Below are 19,335 nucleotides of genomic sequence, written 5' to 3'. Positions count from 1 at the left end.
CACTGCTAGGTTTATTGCGGTCATCATAAACGTCAACTTGCTTTCGTTTTATTTTCGATAACTCTAGGTCTTTCATCTAGATTTTAAAACAGTTTTATTGCTACTCTTATTGTAGTGTGGAAAACCTCTCCAAGAGTGATCCACTTAGCCGGAAGATGTTGTTAAAGACGTTATCAAGAGGTGTTGATGTATAAATACATCTATATTATTGCAAGTTTTATAAAATTGGTCATGACGATCTCTTATAGAGCAGAACAAAACTTAAATTGTTACTTGGGATGGCAGGCACAAAGATACTCTATGCCCAAGGCACTCAAGGAAATTTCCTTTATGAAAAGTTTCTGAACCGATCAGGAATCGAACCCGTCACTCCCAGTATGGAGATGTTGGGTACCCACGCCTTTATAGCTGTGGCTAAAATGGGCCCTATAAATTCTCTCCCTTGATCTGCACAATTTTGAATTCTGTTTACTACGGTACAATGTGAGGTTATTTGAAAACCGCATTGATTTGAAAGCATGTTACTATACAACATAGGGATTCTTACAAACAAAATATTTTGTAACATTCGAAACACAAATAAGGGAATGTCCATAGATTATGACACATTTAGAGGGGAAGGAGAGTTCAGTAAAGCGTGACAACCCATACATAGGTTTCATACAAAAAGTTTGCCATAAAAGGTATGCGAAAAACGTACATTTTTGCGTGACGTATGTAGTTAAAGACGTCCTCCAAGGTGTATCCAACGCAACACTCACCTCTACTTCGCCGATATCGATCACATAGAAATTGTCGCCCTCGTCGCCCTGCTGTATAATCGACTCGCCCGGCAGGAAAGTGCACGGAAACATTGCATCGAAAATGTCCGACCGTTCGTTCTCGTCCAGGTGGGCAAACAGCACGTTCTTGGCGATGGCCTTCGACAGCGCCGCCATGGTTTTGTAGTCCTTCGGTACGACCTTCTTCACGTAGCTGGTGGCGTCCTCCTCGCTGACCGGTTCCGCCGAGATGCCGCCGCGTCGTCGCACCGGCGGAACCGTCGTCTGTGGCATCGGGCTCAGGTCGTCCAAATCGTCCGGACTGGCAGCCTGTTTGCTGGCATCCAGCTTGGCTTGTTCCTGTGGGTGTGGGAAGAAAAAGAGACAAAACAATGGAAGAAACACATTAATTAACGGACATGGCGATGACACGCGCGCGCAAAGGGCGGAAATGGTAATTATCAAATTTGCCACGCTAGTTCCGAAGAAGAAACCCGAGTGGAGGAAGATAGTCGGATAGTGATAGTTGTAAACCTATAATAACATACTCCACATGAGACCTTGTCGTTGATGGACTTGTCTTGACATTCGAAGTTTGTTGGTTAGGCAACGTCAATGTGTACAAACGTTAAAACTAAGCTTCCAGTTCGAAATTCTCACTGAACTTTATCGGAGCTTCGCACTAAATTTCCAACTTGGCTCATTGTTAGCCTCTTTAGCATCTTGAAAGAAGGCCTGTGCGCCGCCACTACTCTAATATGATCATTAACGAAAGAAAAAATCGATTATTCATATTCGGATACTTTTGTAATTTTAGATGCTAGTCATATTCGTGCAGAGCCTCACCATAAGATTATCCAAAAACACATCGTAATCCGAAAGAAATCCTAAGAATTTCTACACTAGGAGTTTCTTTGAAGATTCCTACATGATTCCATCAAAGATTCCTCCAAAAATTCCCAAGATTCGAAGATTCCAATTCAGGGATTCCACCAGAAGTTCCTTTAGAGATCTCTACAGAAACTCCTGCCTCCAGTACTTTCTTCAGGGATTCAGGGATGCCTCTAGGAGTTTCAATATCGATTTGTTAGAAGATCTTTCAGGAATTCCGATAGGAGTATCTTCAGGGATAACTCCAAGAGTTTCCTTCACATATTCTTTAAGGGAGTTTCGTTAATGCCTCTAGGATCTATCAGTGATTCAACAAGAAGGTCCTTCAGGGATTTCCATAGAAGGTCCTTCAGAGGGTCCTTAGGGGTCTCCAGTTAGCCTAGTGGTTAAGGCTATGGATCGCCAATACGGAGACGGCGGGTTCGATTCCCGTTCCGGTCAGGAAAATTTTCTCGACTCCCTGGGCATAGTGTATCATTGTACTTGCCACACAATGTACAAATTCATGCAATGGCAGGCAAAGAAAGCCCTTCAATTAATAACTGTGGGAGTGCTCAAATGAACACTAAGTTGAAAGAGGCAGGCCAAGTTCCAATGCGAACGTCAAGCCATAAAGAAGAAGAAGAAGAAGTCCTTCAGAGATAAGTTTTCGGGTTCCTTCGGGGATTCCTTCTGAAGTTCCCTCAGGAATTTCTATAGGAGTTCTTTCAGGAATTAGTCAGGAGTTCCTTCGGAGATTCGTCCAGGATCAGCTATTCCTCTAGAAGTCCAATCAGAACATTCTCCCTGAATTCCATCAGGAATCTCTCTAGGAGTTCCTTCAGGAATCTCTCTAGGAGTTCCTTCAGGAATCACTTCAAGAGTTCCTTCAGGAATAGCTTCAAGAGTTCCTTCAAGAACATCTCCGAGAGTTCCATCAAGGGTTTTTCCTTCTGGGTTTCCTCCTGGAATTTCCAAACGGATCCCTCTAGGAATACCTTCAGGGACTCTTTCTTTCATTTTTTTCAGCATTTTTTTTCAGAAATTACATTAAAGGATACTTAAAGGATTCTCCCTGGAAATCTTTTAAAGAAATCGAGTTTCTTATGGGATCCCTACTGGGATTTCTTCTCCCAAGGAATTCCTATAGGAGTTCTTTCAGGAATTAGTCCAGGAGTTACTTTGAAGATTCCTTCAGGCCTGCTTCAGCTATTCTTCTAGTATTCCAATTAGAAAATTATCCCTGAGTTCCTTCAGGGATTTCTCTAGGAGTTCCTTCAGGCATATATCCAAGAGTTCCACAAGGGTTTTTACAGGAGGGTTTTCTGGGTTTCCTCAAGGATCCCTCTAGAAATGCCGTTAAGGGTTCTTTCTTTCAATTTTGTTAGCAATTTCTTTTGGAATCTTTTCACTTCAAAAGTTCTTCGGGAATTGCTTCAAGAGTTCCTTCAGGAATATCTCCGAGAGTTCCATCAAGGGTTTTTTCCTTCTGGGTTTCCTCCTGGAATTTCCAAACGGATCCCTCTAGGAATACCTTCAGGGACTCTTTCTTTCATTTTTTTTTCAGCATTTTTTTCAGAAATTACATTAAAGGATACTTAAAGGATTCTTCCTGGAAATCTTTTAAAGAAATCGAGTTTCTTATGGGATCCCTACTGGAATTTCTTCCCCCAAGGAATTCCTATAGGAGTTCTTTCAGGAATTAGTCCAGGAATTCCTTTGGAGATTCCTTCAGGCCTGCTTCAGCTATTCCTCTAGAATTCCAATTAGAAAATTCTACCTGAGTTCCGTAAGGAATCTCTCTAGGTGTTCCTTCAGGCATATCTCCAAGAGTTTCATCGAGGGTATTTACATGAGTTTTTTTCTGGGTTTCTCAAGGATCCCTCTAGAAATGCCTTCAGCGATTATTTCTTTTCAGAAATTTGATTACTTCCAGAAATTCGAGTTACTTATGGTATCGCTCTCCCCTCGTGTTCCTCATGGAATCTCTCCTGGAATTACTATAGGAGTTCTTTCCAGAATTGGTCCAGGAGTTCCTTTGGAGGTTCTTCCAGTAGTTGCTTCAGGATTTCCTCTTGAATTCCATTCAAAACTTTCTCCCGGCGTTCCGTCAGGAATCTCTCTAGGAGTTCCTTCAGGGATAGGTTCAGGAGATCCTTCAGGGATCTCTCCAAGAGTTCCATCAAGCGTACTTACAGGAGCTCCTTCTGTTTTTCTTTCCTAGAATTTCTTCAAGGATCCCTCTAGGAATTCCTTTCAATTCTTTCAGCAATTTCTTTTGGAATTTCTTTAGGAATTACCTGAGAAGTTCTTTCTGTAATTTCTGCAGAAGTTCCTTAAAGGATTTTTCCAGGAATTCTTTCAGAAAGTTCTCTCCTAGAGTTCCTTACGGGATTCCTCCTGAAATTTTTTCGTCCAAGTATCGTTTTCAAGACAAGTAGATTATAAGAGGTTATAAACACCATCATGAAGCATAAATCAAGCCTAACTTCACCAAACACCGTATGTAAACAAAAAAGAGATTTTCAAATTTCGTTAAGGACTACTTGTATGGCTCACCTTTGGCGATGATTTGTGAAAAATACCCGGATTTTTCACGTTTCCGATAAACTCAATGCATGAGTTGCTAAGGGAACAGCGAACTTTCCCTTTGATTTTCTCCATTCGGGGATTTGGTTAGATACGGTGTTTGATAAAGCTATGCTTGAAATAAAAACATCTTGGTTTTACGGTTTTTCTCAAAACCTCTTGAAAGCAAATAAAGCATCAACTTGTTGTTTGGATTCCTTCTGAAATTCCTTCGGGGTTTTCTTTTGGAATTGCTTAAGGATGCCGCATGAAGATTTTTCAGAGATTCTATCAAGAGTTCTTTTAGGTATTTCTCTTCAGGTACTCCTACAGGAGCTCATTCAGGGATTAATACAGGAGTTCCTTCAAGGATTCCTGTAGCATAGTAGTCCAGGGATTGCTCTAGAAGTTTTTCAGGGATGTCTCCAGAAACTTTGTCAGGGATCTTCCCAGTAGTTCCAGAAGGATTTAGGGATGCCTCCAGGTGTTTCATTAAGGATGCCTTCAGAAGATTCTTTAACTATTCCAACAGAAGTTCCCTTCAGAGATTCTTTCAGAAAGATTCAGGAATTTCTCCAGAAGTTCCTTCAGGAATCCCTACAGGAGGTACTTTGGAGATTAGTCTAGGAGTTCCTCAGGGGATTCCTTCAGAAGTAGCTCAAAAATTCCTACAGAGGTTCCTACCGGGATTAGTCTAGGAGTTTCTTCAGAGATTCCTCCAGAAGTTTCAGGAATGCGTGTAGTTGATTCTTCAGACATTTCTCCTGGAATTCCTTCAGGGATTCCTTCAAAGGTCTCTCCAGAAGTTTCTTTAGGGATGTGACCAGGACTTTCTTCAGAGATTCTTACAGGATGATACAAGGTTACCGCTAGGAGCATGCAGAGATTCTTCAGAAGTCTTTTCAGGGATTCCTACAGTAGTTCACTCTGAGATTAGTCAAGGAGTTTCTACTAGCTACTAAGATTCCTTCAGGAGTTTCTTCGCGGATTCCTCTTGAAGTTCTTTTAGGAATTCTGCCAGAAGTTCATCAGAAAGTCCTGCTGGAATCTCTCTAAGAGAGGTTCTGCAACATCAGGGATTCCTTCAAACTTTCATATAGCAGTTCCTGCAGAGTTTATTCCAGGAGATCCTTCAGGGATTCCTTTAGTAGTTTTATTTCTCATGGATTTCTCCTGCAGTTCCTTCAAGGTTGCTCCTGGGAAACCTTAGGATGGCCACCGCCGAGCAAAATATGGTCGGTGGCCAGCTCTATTATGGCCAGCCTTGGTATACTCACAACCATTTCTGTAAATGTCATTTCGACGTACCTAGATTCAATAATCTACAGCTCATTTCAGAAGCAGAAAACTTGTGCGACTAGACCAGTTCTACGAGAAAGTCACGAAAAATGATAAATAGGTCATCAGATGAACTGAAAACGTACGCCTGAAGCAAAACTATGGAAGGCAGCTATGGACGATAAGATGAAGTCGATACCCGAGAATGGTACGTGGTGTTTGACGGATCTACCACCGTATCTGAAATCAAATATGAAAGGCTGCAGTGAATTTTGTGCAAACATTGAAAGACGATGGTATTTAACGTAGCAAAGTAAAGATAAAGACCATCTTGTAACAAAGGGCTTTAATCCAAAATTTTGTACAGATTATCTTGAAGTTATTGCGCCAGTAGCCCATCAAGTAACGTTTCGACTGCTGCTAACGATTATTCAGTCAATGAGGAACTTGAGATGGTATCCGGAACAACATATACACATTATACAAGATGTTGTACGGCATGAAACAATCTGAGCATGTCTGGGATAAGTAGTTCGACCATGTTTTGAAACAGACGAAAAGCCCACTTTCGAAGAATGACCTGTGATTGTACGTCAGGTGAAATGGAATAAAGCATACCAACCTTGTAGTTTACGTGGAAAACACGATGATATTCTGCCACAAAAAGAGGAATTTGGAGAGATTTTCCGAAATCTAAACAAAGATTTTCAGGTTGTATCTCCAGGTGATATCGGCCATTTCCATAGTATCACTGTGAGACGCACCGAGAAAAGATATTCCTTGAGCTACAAGACATATACGCACCCAATCCTCCATTTAGGTGATCAGTCAGGACTACCTAAATAGATTTTTTACCTAAAGGGCTTCAGTTTATTACTCATATGGATTTGCAAAGTTGCGAAGAAGTTTAAGAAGGGCGAGTAGCTAAGAGATTTATGCTGGGTTTCAAAGGGTTTGTATTTAAGAAACTATCGGAAGATTTTCAGGCGGTTCCGGAATCATCACAGGAGCATTTTTGGGAGTTTCGAAGGGTCTCAGTTGCGTTATATGATATCAGAGGAAGTTTAAGGGAGATTTCGAAGGCATTTCAGGAAGCTTCAGAGGATTTTTGGTGGGTTTCAGAGAGGCGTTTTCGGGAGTTTCAGAGGGTGTTAAATGGGTTAGATGAGTCCGAAGGGGTATCAGGGGATTTTTTATGGCATTTCAGGATGTATCAGAGGATTTCAGCGAGTTTATAAGGCGTTACCTTGTAATTCCGTTCTTCAATGATTATCCTTTGACAGTTGTTTTTAATTCGGACAACTGATACTGAGGATGACTGCAAGTGGTAGTACTTATAGGGTACGAAAAGATGATAAAAGATTGTTTAAACGTTGAAAATTGTGTAGGATAAGGATTAGGTAAAAGAATACCGCCCTTAATAAAACAGTTCAATAAGTCAAAATTGAATTGAAAGATTTCCGCCTTTTTGGGAACTCGATTTATTATTAGTATTCAAAATTTACAGATTCAGTGAACTCCGCGGTCTGTTGGCAACAAACGATTGCAATCGTCACTAACCCCAAACCCACACCCCACCCTTCCGCATCCTCACATTGCAACCTGACGTTACAGACGCCATTCTCGCCTAAGAATAGAAAATCATCAATACTCACTCTCTGAAGATGCCTGTTCGTCCCTAGCAACTATCTCATTGGTTCCTTGTGTGAGTGTAGCTGGTCTGGCGATACTGAAGTAGCATCTACGACCGGTCAATCCATTTTCATTTGCAGATTTTCAAGCAACCATTTCAGTAGAACTCCTGCCAAAGTTACACTCCCTCACTCGGGAGACGGCCTGCCAGCTGGTGGACAAAATTTATTGACTCAGACTGGTTTGTGTCCGACGGTTGTCAGAACTGGATCACAGCAGCACACGCGACTTGCACAATCCACTTCACACAATCCACCTACCTACACAGCACAGTAGTTACACGTGCCATACGGTGCCCTGTTATCCGCAGAATTGCCAACCCATCCAACCAACCAACGCTCAATAGAGGATGAAAGCGAAGCCGCAAAGCCACAAATTATCGAGCGTAAATTGGATGAGTAAATATTGACGATGAAATTTCGTTACAAAAGGATGAAATTTATAGATAGCAGCGGAGTCCTCCTAGGTCCTAGGTCATCGGACGGAGCAACGATCGGAATGCTGCATTTTGTGAGTCAAGTCCATCACGGAACCAAAAGGATTGATTTTCACTGTTACAGTAACAGTTGTTGACATTTCTGGTATGTAATTCAATATGGTGTGAGGGGGTAATTGAATTCGGCTCGAGTGTAATGTTGAATGCAATGAACGGTGCTGCTGTTCGAAAATTGGAAGTGCATCAGTCAGCTGGTGTCCTAGAGCTGTGTAGTTAGTTGCAGTCTATTCAATATAACAGTAGACAAGACGATGTAAAGGACAAGCGACAAATTGAATTATATGCATTGAGCACGACAACGGTTACAAGCTTACAAGTTTCTACTGGAGGTATACCTAGCGATACCCAGAGACAGAATGTACTTCACTTGTAAACAGATATTTTTAGAATCCACCTTAGTTTGCATGTATATTATGTTGTCTTGGAGAAGAAACTTCGCTCTTATGAAGCGAGGAGGAGAATGATTCAGTCTATTATTCCGGTAATAAAGATTAATGACTGCATTTATGCTTGTTGGCAGCTTTTTATTACAGAAAGTTGAAAAGGATAAATACCCCAATGGGAGAAACACAACGCAGTTAGGTGTAGTGAAAGTGGAGCTTGTTGTGAAGAAAAAACTTGTGGGAGGAAATTCTTGACTTGGAAAATGAAACTCAGATGCAATCGAAGAGTAGAAACTATCATGACATCATAGAGAACAAACAAAGGTGTAAAGACAACTCCTTACCAAGTAATGAATTGGTGAGCTAGTTTTATAATTTCAATTTCACAAACGTGTCTCTCCTGGGATTCAAAGGGATGATCTGTTTTTACATAATAACTTGCTTTCTATACACATGTATAACTTCTTTCAGATAAAACATTGCGCATCCATATGTGAAGCCATCAACGTGTTGTGACACAAGATAAACCTCCTTTTCAGTGTTTAATCAATTTTGTGTCTAATGAATTGGAAAAATACTGTCCCATCATTAACCGGCTATAACCAGACCGAAATCAATAACTGTGAACACCTTTTTCACAACTCACAAGAGTGTCAATCTGACCATATTCAGTTATCGCCTGTTCGAGTGAGATACAGTTATAATAAGCATATAAGATAAATTACACATAAAGTTTTGTTCTTTATTCAAATTTTCAGTAGAATTAATGTGAACCAAATAAATAAATCTGCATTTTAAATGGAAATTTTAGAAAAATACTTTCCACCCTGCACTGGACGGTTATATAGTGCAACCTCCGATGGTGGATTGCGTGGTCGTGTTACAGTTTGCTGCAATAACTGAACTCATGATTTAATGCATAATCCCACTAACGGTGTACCAACCAACATATGCATATATTGCCGTACGTCCATATGTACTATAATCATGAGCTTCTGCTTCTCTGTTACGAGGGGGTGGGTGTCATAACGGCACCACTGAGAAAACCAACAGCTGTTTCCTTTTTTCGCAATAGAGGGTCGTTCGAGAATCACGACCCACAGCCCATAATTTTGCGACCCATACATTTCGGACGAAATTCAGCAACGATCATCGGAAGATAAGATTACCGTTCGGGATGAGGAAAACATTGGATACACGTTGTTTATGACTAACCTCGTACGCTTATATGTATACAAACATATGCTTCACTGCGCGCATTATCTATGTCCCTGTCCAACGAAGCCGACCACGGGTTGGGTCGTTGGATAGAACATTCTTTATTATAGATTTTCGTTCCTTATGGCATATGGCTCCGTTATACTGGTCGAAGCTGTCTTCTGTACAACCCTCGGTCAGCATACATATCATATTTATATTGCAATTACAGTCAAATCACTTAATTAATTTATACTTTTCTTGCCAACGGGAACGTTTAAATATTTATTATTGTCACTTGTCAGAAACTACAACGTTAACTGACTAACTAACATAACTGACACAGTTTCTGGCATTAACATTTACGAGATAAAATATCCTAATCATGGAAGGCATCACTAACAAAATTTTACCTGGATCATACAACTCTAATAAAATTGTCGGAATGAACAGAATACCTGTGATCCATCCCTGGAGACAAAAGACCAAGGAGTGACGTTAACCTTCTTAGCTACGTCACTCCCTCCGACTTTCACGTGTTCAACTTTCAAAAACCCTTAGCGGTTGGTCCAAAATGTTCCCATTCAATACCTTTATTGTAGAAATAATTACGCTACGTGGTAGGCACAGACCGTTTTAATGCTTCCAATATACTTCCGATGTGTTTCAAACATTAATAATGATAAGAAAAATGGTAGAAGTAGTCGAATCTATCACGTTCCAGGATAGTTTGAATTATTGTGTAAATGGGTAGACTCGACTAGATTGAGGATGAAAGATATGCGTTTGAGATACTGTGACACTTGGGTTTTCAGAACTTACACCATGGTGCACTTATCTATACTTATAGCACCAAGAAATATTGTAGAGAGTCAGATTAAAAATCAGAGTTTTGTTCACCAAAAAACCCTGATTTTTCAGGTTTTTGATAATAATTGCAGGTTCAAATAAACTTGGTTGAATATAAACAGGTTAAAATAAGCTTGAGTTTAAATGCAATAACGAGTATAAATTATAATTAAGCAACATTTCCCAATTGACAAAAGATCGGTTCTTTCAAATTACCATTTTGTACACTATGTATGGTGAGAATACAAACATGTGTATGCACAGCAGCGGTAGACATTCGTTTAGCTGAGGCCCAAAAATTTTCAAAAAAGTGTCAGGAAACCCATACTATTAGTTTTTATCATAAAACTATTTTATCGCAGTGATGTAAATCTAATATACTAATTCTAAAATATATAATATTTATAGTTTTATGAAAAGGTGATACATCACACTTGCATATACACCGAAGCAAAAACGAGGGTAAAAACCCTTCAAATTAGAGATGGGAGAACTGATTCAATTTTGGGAGCTTCCGATTCACTCTCAAAAAAGAGTCGATTCCGCGATTTGAAGAAACATTTCTTTTTTTTATGTGAGTCGACTCTTTTTCGTACATTTTTGCACAGTTTTCGATAAAATCTACTTGCATGGTACGAACCCCGTCATCGACAAACGTTTTTGCATGAGATAGTAAAATAAAAGGTTCACAGATTTTCGTTGATTTCACCGAAAAATCGAATCACTGGTGCCGGCCACACAATACAAGAATAAACGAAATATCAATTGGCAAAGACTGTGAGCACAGTCAAGCTAGCTCTTTCCGGCAACTCATTCGATTCGTATTGAATATCAACGAATCGTAACCGTAGCTCTTTTAAAAAGAATCATGGTTCACTCACTTAGTTTCGCGAATCCATTCTTTGAGTCGATTCGCGAGTGAGTTACCCACGTCTACTTCAAATGTCATTTTTTACCGACACAAATATTATTTTTCTTTTATGTCCGAGATCTCTCATCGGATACGAGGGGGGAGACAAAAATAAATAAGGAACAAACAACAAAAAAACTATTGAAAAAAATATCAACCTTTGGAAAAATTATTTTCAACTATTGAAAAATAGTTGCTTGTCAACATTTTATTAATTGAAAATGGAGTCATAGGCCGCCATGTTTTTTTTTCGCCCCTTCAATATTTGGGGGGGGGGGGGGGGGGGGTAACACAAAACAAAATAAATATTTGCATCAGCATTATTTAGCCAATATAAATGAAAATTTGGTTTTCAATAGAATTACAGCAATTTCATGGGCATTTTTTGAGCATATGCTTCAAGACTTTTAGATCATGACATGTTAGTAAAATAATTGACCTTAAAAGTTTATTTATGTGTGAAATTTAGAGAAATATTACAAAAATGTGTCCATATATGGAGAAACGATGATAAATGAATTGATTTAAGAAAAATATGTATTGTTAACACTCAAATATAAGCTAGATTAGTTGGTTTCAAAATATGGCACAGAATTTGTGATGGAAATAGTTAAATTATTGCATAAAGACTAAAAAAAATAGTTTTAAGGCGAAACTGGAAGCATTTCCTCATTTTTTAAGTTTTTGATTTTTTTTATTAAATAACGAAGCAATATTTTCTAAAATCGATTTTCGTACACATGTAGAGTATGGATCAAGGTATGAATCATTTGTCCACAACTCAGTTTAGAAATCTAATATTGAAATGTGATGTTCGGCAAAGTTGTAGATTAGTGTTTTTCCTACAATTATCACCAAGGACGCCATATTCTAACTTTTATATATACGGCGCTGGAGCGCTAGTACCACCTACTCATACTAAACGATAGAAAAATTCGATCGTTTAGTATGAGTAGCTGGTACTAGCACTTTTGCGACGTAAATATTAGAGTTAGAATATGGCATCCTTGGTGATAATTGTAAGAAAAACACTCATCTACAACTTTGCCGAATACAACATTCTAATATAGGGCTTCTGAACTGAATTATGATCAAATCGGCACCAACATTTCAACAGGGCGTAACTGCATTTTGAAACAAACCCCTCTTTCACATCTGTGGATCGTATTTCAATGCCGCCATGCAAATCACCGCCAGTATAGGAAAGAAGAGCAATTTCTCTGTCTAGTAATGTTTGTGAATTTCGTGGGAAACTTAAAATATGACCCACAGATGTGAAAGAGTGGTTTGTTTCAAAATGCAGTTGCGCCCTTTTGAAATGTTGGTGCCGAAATGAGACAAACGATTTCCAAGTGATCGAAAACATCTGTTGCCTGCTTATTTTAAAGTACCCAGGTAACCAATAAGCAGTTAAAATGGCATTTATTTAGCACTACATGCGCCTTTACAACAGGTCATTAAATGCTAATATGCCGTATATGCAGTGCTACTTAATGACAAGTGTTGGGTTGGGGACATCTCTTTGCCATGGAAAAAACACCTACTGATAGCAGCTTCGTTGAGCAGCTTCAATGCTGCAAACACACATTTATAATTACAATTTTAAATATTTACATATAATAACTTACATTTTAGTGCTCAAATTCACAGGCTCACCTCGTCTTGCTCTGTTCAGTGTTGCCAGTTTCACCGAATATTTCACAACAACAAGGTATTTGGAGTACATAACGTAAATTTTCTGATTGTTCAGTGTTTGCCGACATCGTTATATATTTTCATTAAAATCCGTTAAACGGTTGAACTAACAACTAAAAGCAATATTTATTGATTCGGGACAAGTGTAGGGAAGGTTCGGTTCCTTCTAAGTCCTTGGCAACGTATATGACACTTCTCTTCAATCGCTTGTACTCGTATGCCGTTCTTTCGGTTTCATGATTGATATGTTGATTTGTCTTTATTATAGAGACTTTCAGCCCTTGACTGGTTCGTCTCTTCCTTCGGTTTCTTCAGTGCTTTCCTGCGTGACACTCCACTGAAGGGCTCATCGATCCATCCAACACTCAACCAGCTGATTTGGGGCAGTTATGCAGCTAAACTGTAAGCAGGTAGAATGCAGTTATAAAACTGAAATACGGGTTCTTTAAATGCTTATTGGTTACCTGGGAGAAGAATGAATGAAGTGGTAAAAATGGCCTATTTCGATTCTTCCTAACTGAAGAAAGATATTATAAATGTGTCTTGGTTAAAAACCACATTTTTTTTCAACATGATTTATTGAAAAGAACGCCTAAATTAGGGTGCCGTTATAGTTACGCGTGAGAGTGAGAGTGCGCGTGTGCGAAGCCGCAAAAAAGAATATCAACAACAGCAAATCCACGAAAATCCTTTGTACGCGCACTCCCACTCTCACTTTGAAGCGGCACTATGTCGGCGCCGTTATAAAGCAAGTAATCCATGTCAGAAATTTGATCACTTTAGGTGGAACTTCTCAAAATGTGCGTCCAATGTATTTTATTTCAGCCAGTATCAAGTCTAGAAGGGGCTATTAGAAGATATTACAAGTTTTATTAGGGCAAAATGTGTGTTCTGTGTTGTTTTTCGTCCAAGTGTGATGTCCGATTCTATTACACATTTGTAATGTTCTACTACAATATGTTATATTTTAATGTGCATTTGTAGTGTTTCAATATTTATTTTTTCGTAATTCCTAATTCTAATATGGCACCCAACAGCAAATCCCACGCGGGCATTGTAAATAGTGTAAATATGTACAGCAGTAATATAAGGCTAGGTTATTGTTTAGTTATAGAGAACTTTGCGCCGCGATCATAACGGCTGATGGTAATGGAAAGCTTGCCTGTTCTGCACAACTACGTTGTGAAGCAAGATTCCATTTCTTTTGTATTGAATTTATTTAGTTAATCCAAGATCAATAATCTAGTGATGGAACTTTTCTGATCGATTTTGAGTTTTTTGTTTGTTTTGGCGGCACTAGCCAAAATCGAAAATCCAATGATGGAATGTTCTGTTCGATTTGAAATTGTAACCTACGTACAGTTTTGTTGTGTTCCTGGTGTATTGCAGTCAGGCCTGCTAAATATCAGTGTCAGTGCCTGATTTTTAGCCGAAAATGAATAACTGCGGCGATCGTTTTCAGTTCATCGATGTGAGAACTGACAGAGTTCGAGAGCAGGATTGACTGATGGACCAACAACATTTTTGAAACCTCGTCATCCTACGATCGGAAATTGTTATTCATTAAGGTAACAGGGCAAAATTTATGTTATGTGTTGTATAGTCCACTTGTAATGTCCTATTTTATTACGCATTTGTAGTGCTCCACTCTAGATGTCATATATCTAATATGCATTTGTAGTGTTTCATTATTTTTTTTCGTAATAAAGACGTCATAGTTGTAGGCGCCGTGATTTATGCAAATGATACCTTCGTATTTCATCAAAACAAATGCTTTCTGTATATACCGTACTCGTTATGATACTTTTATAATAATCTTTTAAAACACTTCAGATGCAAACAACTGCAAAAATTTGAATCTAGAAACCTGACGTATTTATATTGGATACATGTAAATTAATATGGCAACACTTCCAAAACAATCAAATTTATGATTTTAAAGTCGATCTATAATGTAGGTCATCAAAATAATTGTGTGGGAAATATATTGAAATTTGATATTTTTTTATGTAATTCTAAAAATTGTACAATTGGCTTCTTTAGGGATGTTGAGATAATTCCATGTTCTGAATCAGCATGCCAAACTGGGCCAAAATTCAAATTTCCATGAACTTTGGTGCCCGGGAACCTATTAAAAAATCAATATGAAGTTTGTATGGGAGCGATTTGACGAATCGCCCCTCGTCTTATTTTGTACTGGGCAGAGCTGTCAAGTAGTTGCTTAGCTATCAAATGGTGATATTGAAATTGAATTTAGGTATCAAAATAATTTTCATTAAATCTGAAAAGAAAACCACTGAGGCTCAGAAAAAAGGTGCTCTGGCGAATAAAAAAAATAATGAACATTTTTTAATTTAAAAACCCAATTCGGCTAAACGAATTCTAGGCATGTTATCATTTTTTCTTGTGAAATATAAATAACATTGTTTTATGATATTAGCTAAAGCTAATTACCTAGAAAATCATCTAAACACCAACAAAAGAACAAAAAAAAAAATACAGTTGCGAAAAATAAATGAAAAAAAAACATGCCTCGACTAGATGAATGTCCACCACTATACAGAGTCAAAAAGGTAGTATTGTTCTGACCAAAACTAGAGAATTAATAGTTGAATTTATGGATACGCTTCTGTGAAAAAATGAGCAGCCCCTGAAAGAACTTTTGACAGAGCCCCTAGATAAATGCAGAACCAGAATTTATTGCGGATGTTTCGCACTATTAATAAAAAATAACTTCATGGAAACATGAAAAATAAGGGTAAATTGTGTATTTCGGGAGTTTTGTTCTCTTTGTCAAGGGGGGTTTCTTGAAAGCTGTTCAACTCAGCGGTGTCCCCAAATCCTTACCACTCAAGCTGAGTTGTTGTACGACCAAGTTTCAGGAAATATGATCGATAAAAACCCTTCATGACGAAGAGAACAAACCTGTCGATAATACCCATCGTCACCCTAATTCGGTACCAACTTTCGAAAAAAAAAATCATCAAAAATAATACCTGCAGATTATTACATTTTTTATTTGATTTGGGTTGATGTTTTGAAGGAGAAAACAATGTAATAAAGTGTTTTGTGGCAAAAGCTATAGTTTTCGTGTAAATAAGTTCCTGAACGCCATTTGAGCATTTGTAGCGTTCTGACGTAAAACATGCGCATGAAACGAAGGCTCAAATAGATTTCCCACTTTCTTTTCAGGCAATAATTAAAAAAAAAAACACGTAAACCGTTGCCTTTTGAAATGTTGATGCACATTTGTTATCAATCTGGGTAACTGAACTCTTTCATGTTTTGTGTTGTATGTTGTTAGCGCCCAAAGTGGAGCCAATAGCGAATAATAGAATAGAGCATTTGTAAGGTTCCATTTGTTATCGTAACAAGACTTGTGAAGATTTTTTTAGCGTGTCCATAGACCGTATCCGTTCATGGACTTCTCCTGGAAGTCCTTCGATACTTTTTCCAAACATCTAGAAATATCAATGAAATTTTGCCAGAAAGTTCTAAAGATCCACAAAAAGCCGCGAAATAAATCGCGGAGTTTCAACGTAATTGTAAAATAGAGCCAAAAAGGCGTTGGATAGCACTGTGATATCAAAAGCTTTGGCCATAAATTCATCTTGAGGATCTCCAAAAAATATTCCAGAAATTTTGCACGGTTTGCTTAAAAGATCATGATAATTGCCGAAAACACAAAACCATAAAAACTGAAAATATATGTATATATAAGTTTATATAAGTTTATCTGAACAAATTTTTCTTTGTGGATTTCTAAACTTTCCGCTACGTCAAGTTTCCAAGATGAAGATACATTTCGCAGGATACTAATGTTATCCTTTGTCAACAGGTGTTCATCTTGGAAAACATGTTCTGCCCTAAGCGCAGTGCACGTGATAGGAATACGTAGGTACCAAAATAAGCTACATACTAGGTACTTTTATTTTAGTATATAAGCGGGGTGAATGCGATGACTTCTTCAGTGGATAACTGACACTGAGGAAGATTACAAGTGGTAGTCGAAATACGCGTATCTGTAAAAGGATAAGCAACATAGGGCGGAATTAAAAGGTACGAAACCAATTACACTCATTCAAAAAAAAAATAAATAAATAATACAAACATTTTCTTGATTAACTTCTAAATTCCTTAAAAATCCCAGGATTTTAACTATCAACAAACTTTCAGAAGACCTTTAGATTTTTTTTGGATAGTTAAAAAATAATAATAATATTTTTTTTATTTTTATTATTATTTTTTTTTTTGTATCCGCCACTATTCTCCACACCAAAAAGCTCTATAGAGCTTCCTGGTAGTGGACGCAACTACCAAGCATACTCTCTGGACAGCACAATTGAAAGTAGAACAATAAATTGTATGCTTGGAATAATTTTAAACAACGAATGAATAGGATAGTAAGAATTAACTAATGTAATATCCCAGTGGAATATATATTCCTTTTAAGGGATTTACAAACAATAATATTATTAGTAAATTAACTTAAGCTGGTTTAACAGATGATATCATGATCATAGTTGGTTTTCGCTAAGTTGACATTTCATATATATTTTCAATTTTAGCCTAAATGTGTTGCGATTTGTTAACTGTTTCAGGTCAACAGGAAGCTGATTAAAGTTTAACGGGCCTATAAATCTTATACGTTTTTGAGCAAAACTAGTACTTGCTCTCACTCTTTGCAAGTTGTTTGCTTGCCTAATTCCATAAACATTTGCTACTAGAGGAAATTGTATGTTGTGGTGCATTACAGTACTGTGCAGAACGTCGAAAACTAGTTGATGAGTTTGTAAATCACATAAAGATGCCAAAGGCAAAATAGTGTGTGAACGATCTGAATACAGCATGAGAGTAGGATAAAGCAAAGGACGTTTAAACATTATTTTCAGACATCTGTTTTGCAGAACCTGTAGTTTTTTTAAGTTTGAAATGCATGCTCTTCCCCAAACGGAAACCAAATAGTTGAACTGTGAATGAATATAGGCGTAATAGAATGACAAAAGGGCTTTTCTAGTTACAAAAGTAGAAATACGACGCATAATGCCACACAAAGATGCTACCTTCTTTTCCACATGATTAATGTGGTTCTTCCAGGATAACGTAGTATCTAATAAAATTCCTAAATATTTGAAGTAATCCACTCGTTCGATAATATGTGTTCCTATTCTCACATTGCTACTGTAAACTATTTTCTTTCTAGGAGAATGAAAAAACATAAGTTTGGTTTAAGATAGATTTAGCGATAGAAGATTAGTATTAAAGTAAGCTAACAAAGTTTGCAAATCTTCTTCCATCTGACGCATGATTGTTTCACTACTACTGCCCGGGTAAAATAGTGCCGAATCGTCTGCAAACAATCTGGGGATTCCGTGAAGCGGCAAATTTCCTAGGTCGTTTATATAAGCTACCCTGTGGGACGCCTATGTTAATGGGTTTTTGAGAGCTTTGCACGCCATTAACAAAAACAAATTGTTTGCGGTTCTCCAAATAACTTCGAACGATACTGTTTGCAATCCCACGAATACCATACATTTCAAGCTTATCTAAAAGAATTTGATGGTTAAGCGTATCAAATGCTTTTTTCAGGTCTAAGAACAGGGCACCAACTATCTTTTTGCTATCAAGCTCACTTAGAATACTATCGACTAGTTCAGTAATAGCAATCAATGTACTGCAACCCTGCCTGAATCCATATTGGAACTTGTAGAAGACATTATGCTTATGTAAGAAATCCAAAATTCTTGTAACTAATAGTTTCTCAAAAATTTTATTGAACACTGATAATGTTGATATTGGACGATAGTTTCCGACATCGTTGGGGTCACCTGATTTAAATATAGGGATAACTTTGACAACTTTTAGACAATTGGGGTAGATGCCGGTTTCAATGATTCTGTTGAACATGTTCTGTAGAAGTTGAGCAAACGTAACTGCATTGTTTTTTATTATTTTAGCTGGTATGTTGTCGGGACCACAAGCTTTGTTGTTCTCTGGATCACTTATAATCAAAAGAATTTCATTTGTTGTTGCAGGACGCAAGTATATTGAATCTGAAACTCGACGACTAATCGAAGAAGGAAAGCTAGAGCTACGAGAAATGTTAGATGCCAAGTCGTGACCAACGGATGAGAAATAATTATTAAAAATGTTAGAAATATCGCTATTATCAGAAATGATTCTACCTTGAAAAGAAAGTTCTATTTGGCTTTGGTTTGACACGTTTCCTAAAATTGTTTTAAGGTTTTTCCAAAACTTGCTGTGGGGTGTATTATTCAGAAGTGACTCGTAATACTGCTGTTTACAACGCTTTTTTGTTGTTTCTACTTTACTTGAGACGTGTTGTAACATTTCCTTCAGATGATTGTCGGATGGGTTCCTTTTCACACGTTTGAGGTAATTATTCTTCAATTTGATCAGAGTCCACAAATCAAATGACATCCAGGGACAGAAAGAACTCTTAACATTTGCGTGTTTGGTAACCGTTCTGGTGCAACTATTAAGCAATGTGTTGTATTTCTCGATAATTTCTTCTAAACAGTGGTTTACATCATCAAAATCACCAATGTTGTTCAAGAAATTTTGAAATTCGGATTCAAGAAGACGACGACTAATTATACTTTTTTTTAGTAGAAC

General features: G+C 37.8%; 1 protein-coding gene across 12 annotated transcripts in view; it reads right to left on the bottom strand.

Annotated features, from left to right (window-relative positions):
• LOC109623121 (cAMP-dependent protein kinase type I regulatory subunit) overlaps nucleotides 1-19,335 on the bottom strand; it is a 269,309-nt gene that overhangs the window by 30,355 nt on the left and 219,619 nt on the right. For all 12 annotated transcript variants that reach the window (XM_029870633.2, XM_029870634.2, XM_062854174.1 and 9 more), the window contains one exon: nucleotides 762-1,121. In XM_029870633.2, coding sequence (XP_029726493.1) covers nucleotides 762-1,121 — 360 coding nt within the window. The remainder of the gene's footprint in view (nucleotides 1-761; nucleotides 1,122-19,335) is intronic.

This window comes from Aedes albopictus, chromosome 2 (assembly GCF_035046485.1).
Source record: "Aedes albopictus strain Foshan chromosome 2, AalbF5, whole genome shotgun sequence".
Taxonomy (NCBI): Eukaryota; Metazoa; Arthropoda; class Insecta; order Diptera; family Culicidae; genus Aedes; species Aedes albopictus.
The sequence above is the reverse complement of the archived record's forward strand: the minus strand, read 5'-3'. Positions and strand labels throughout refer to the sequence as shown.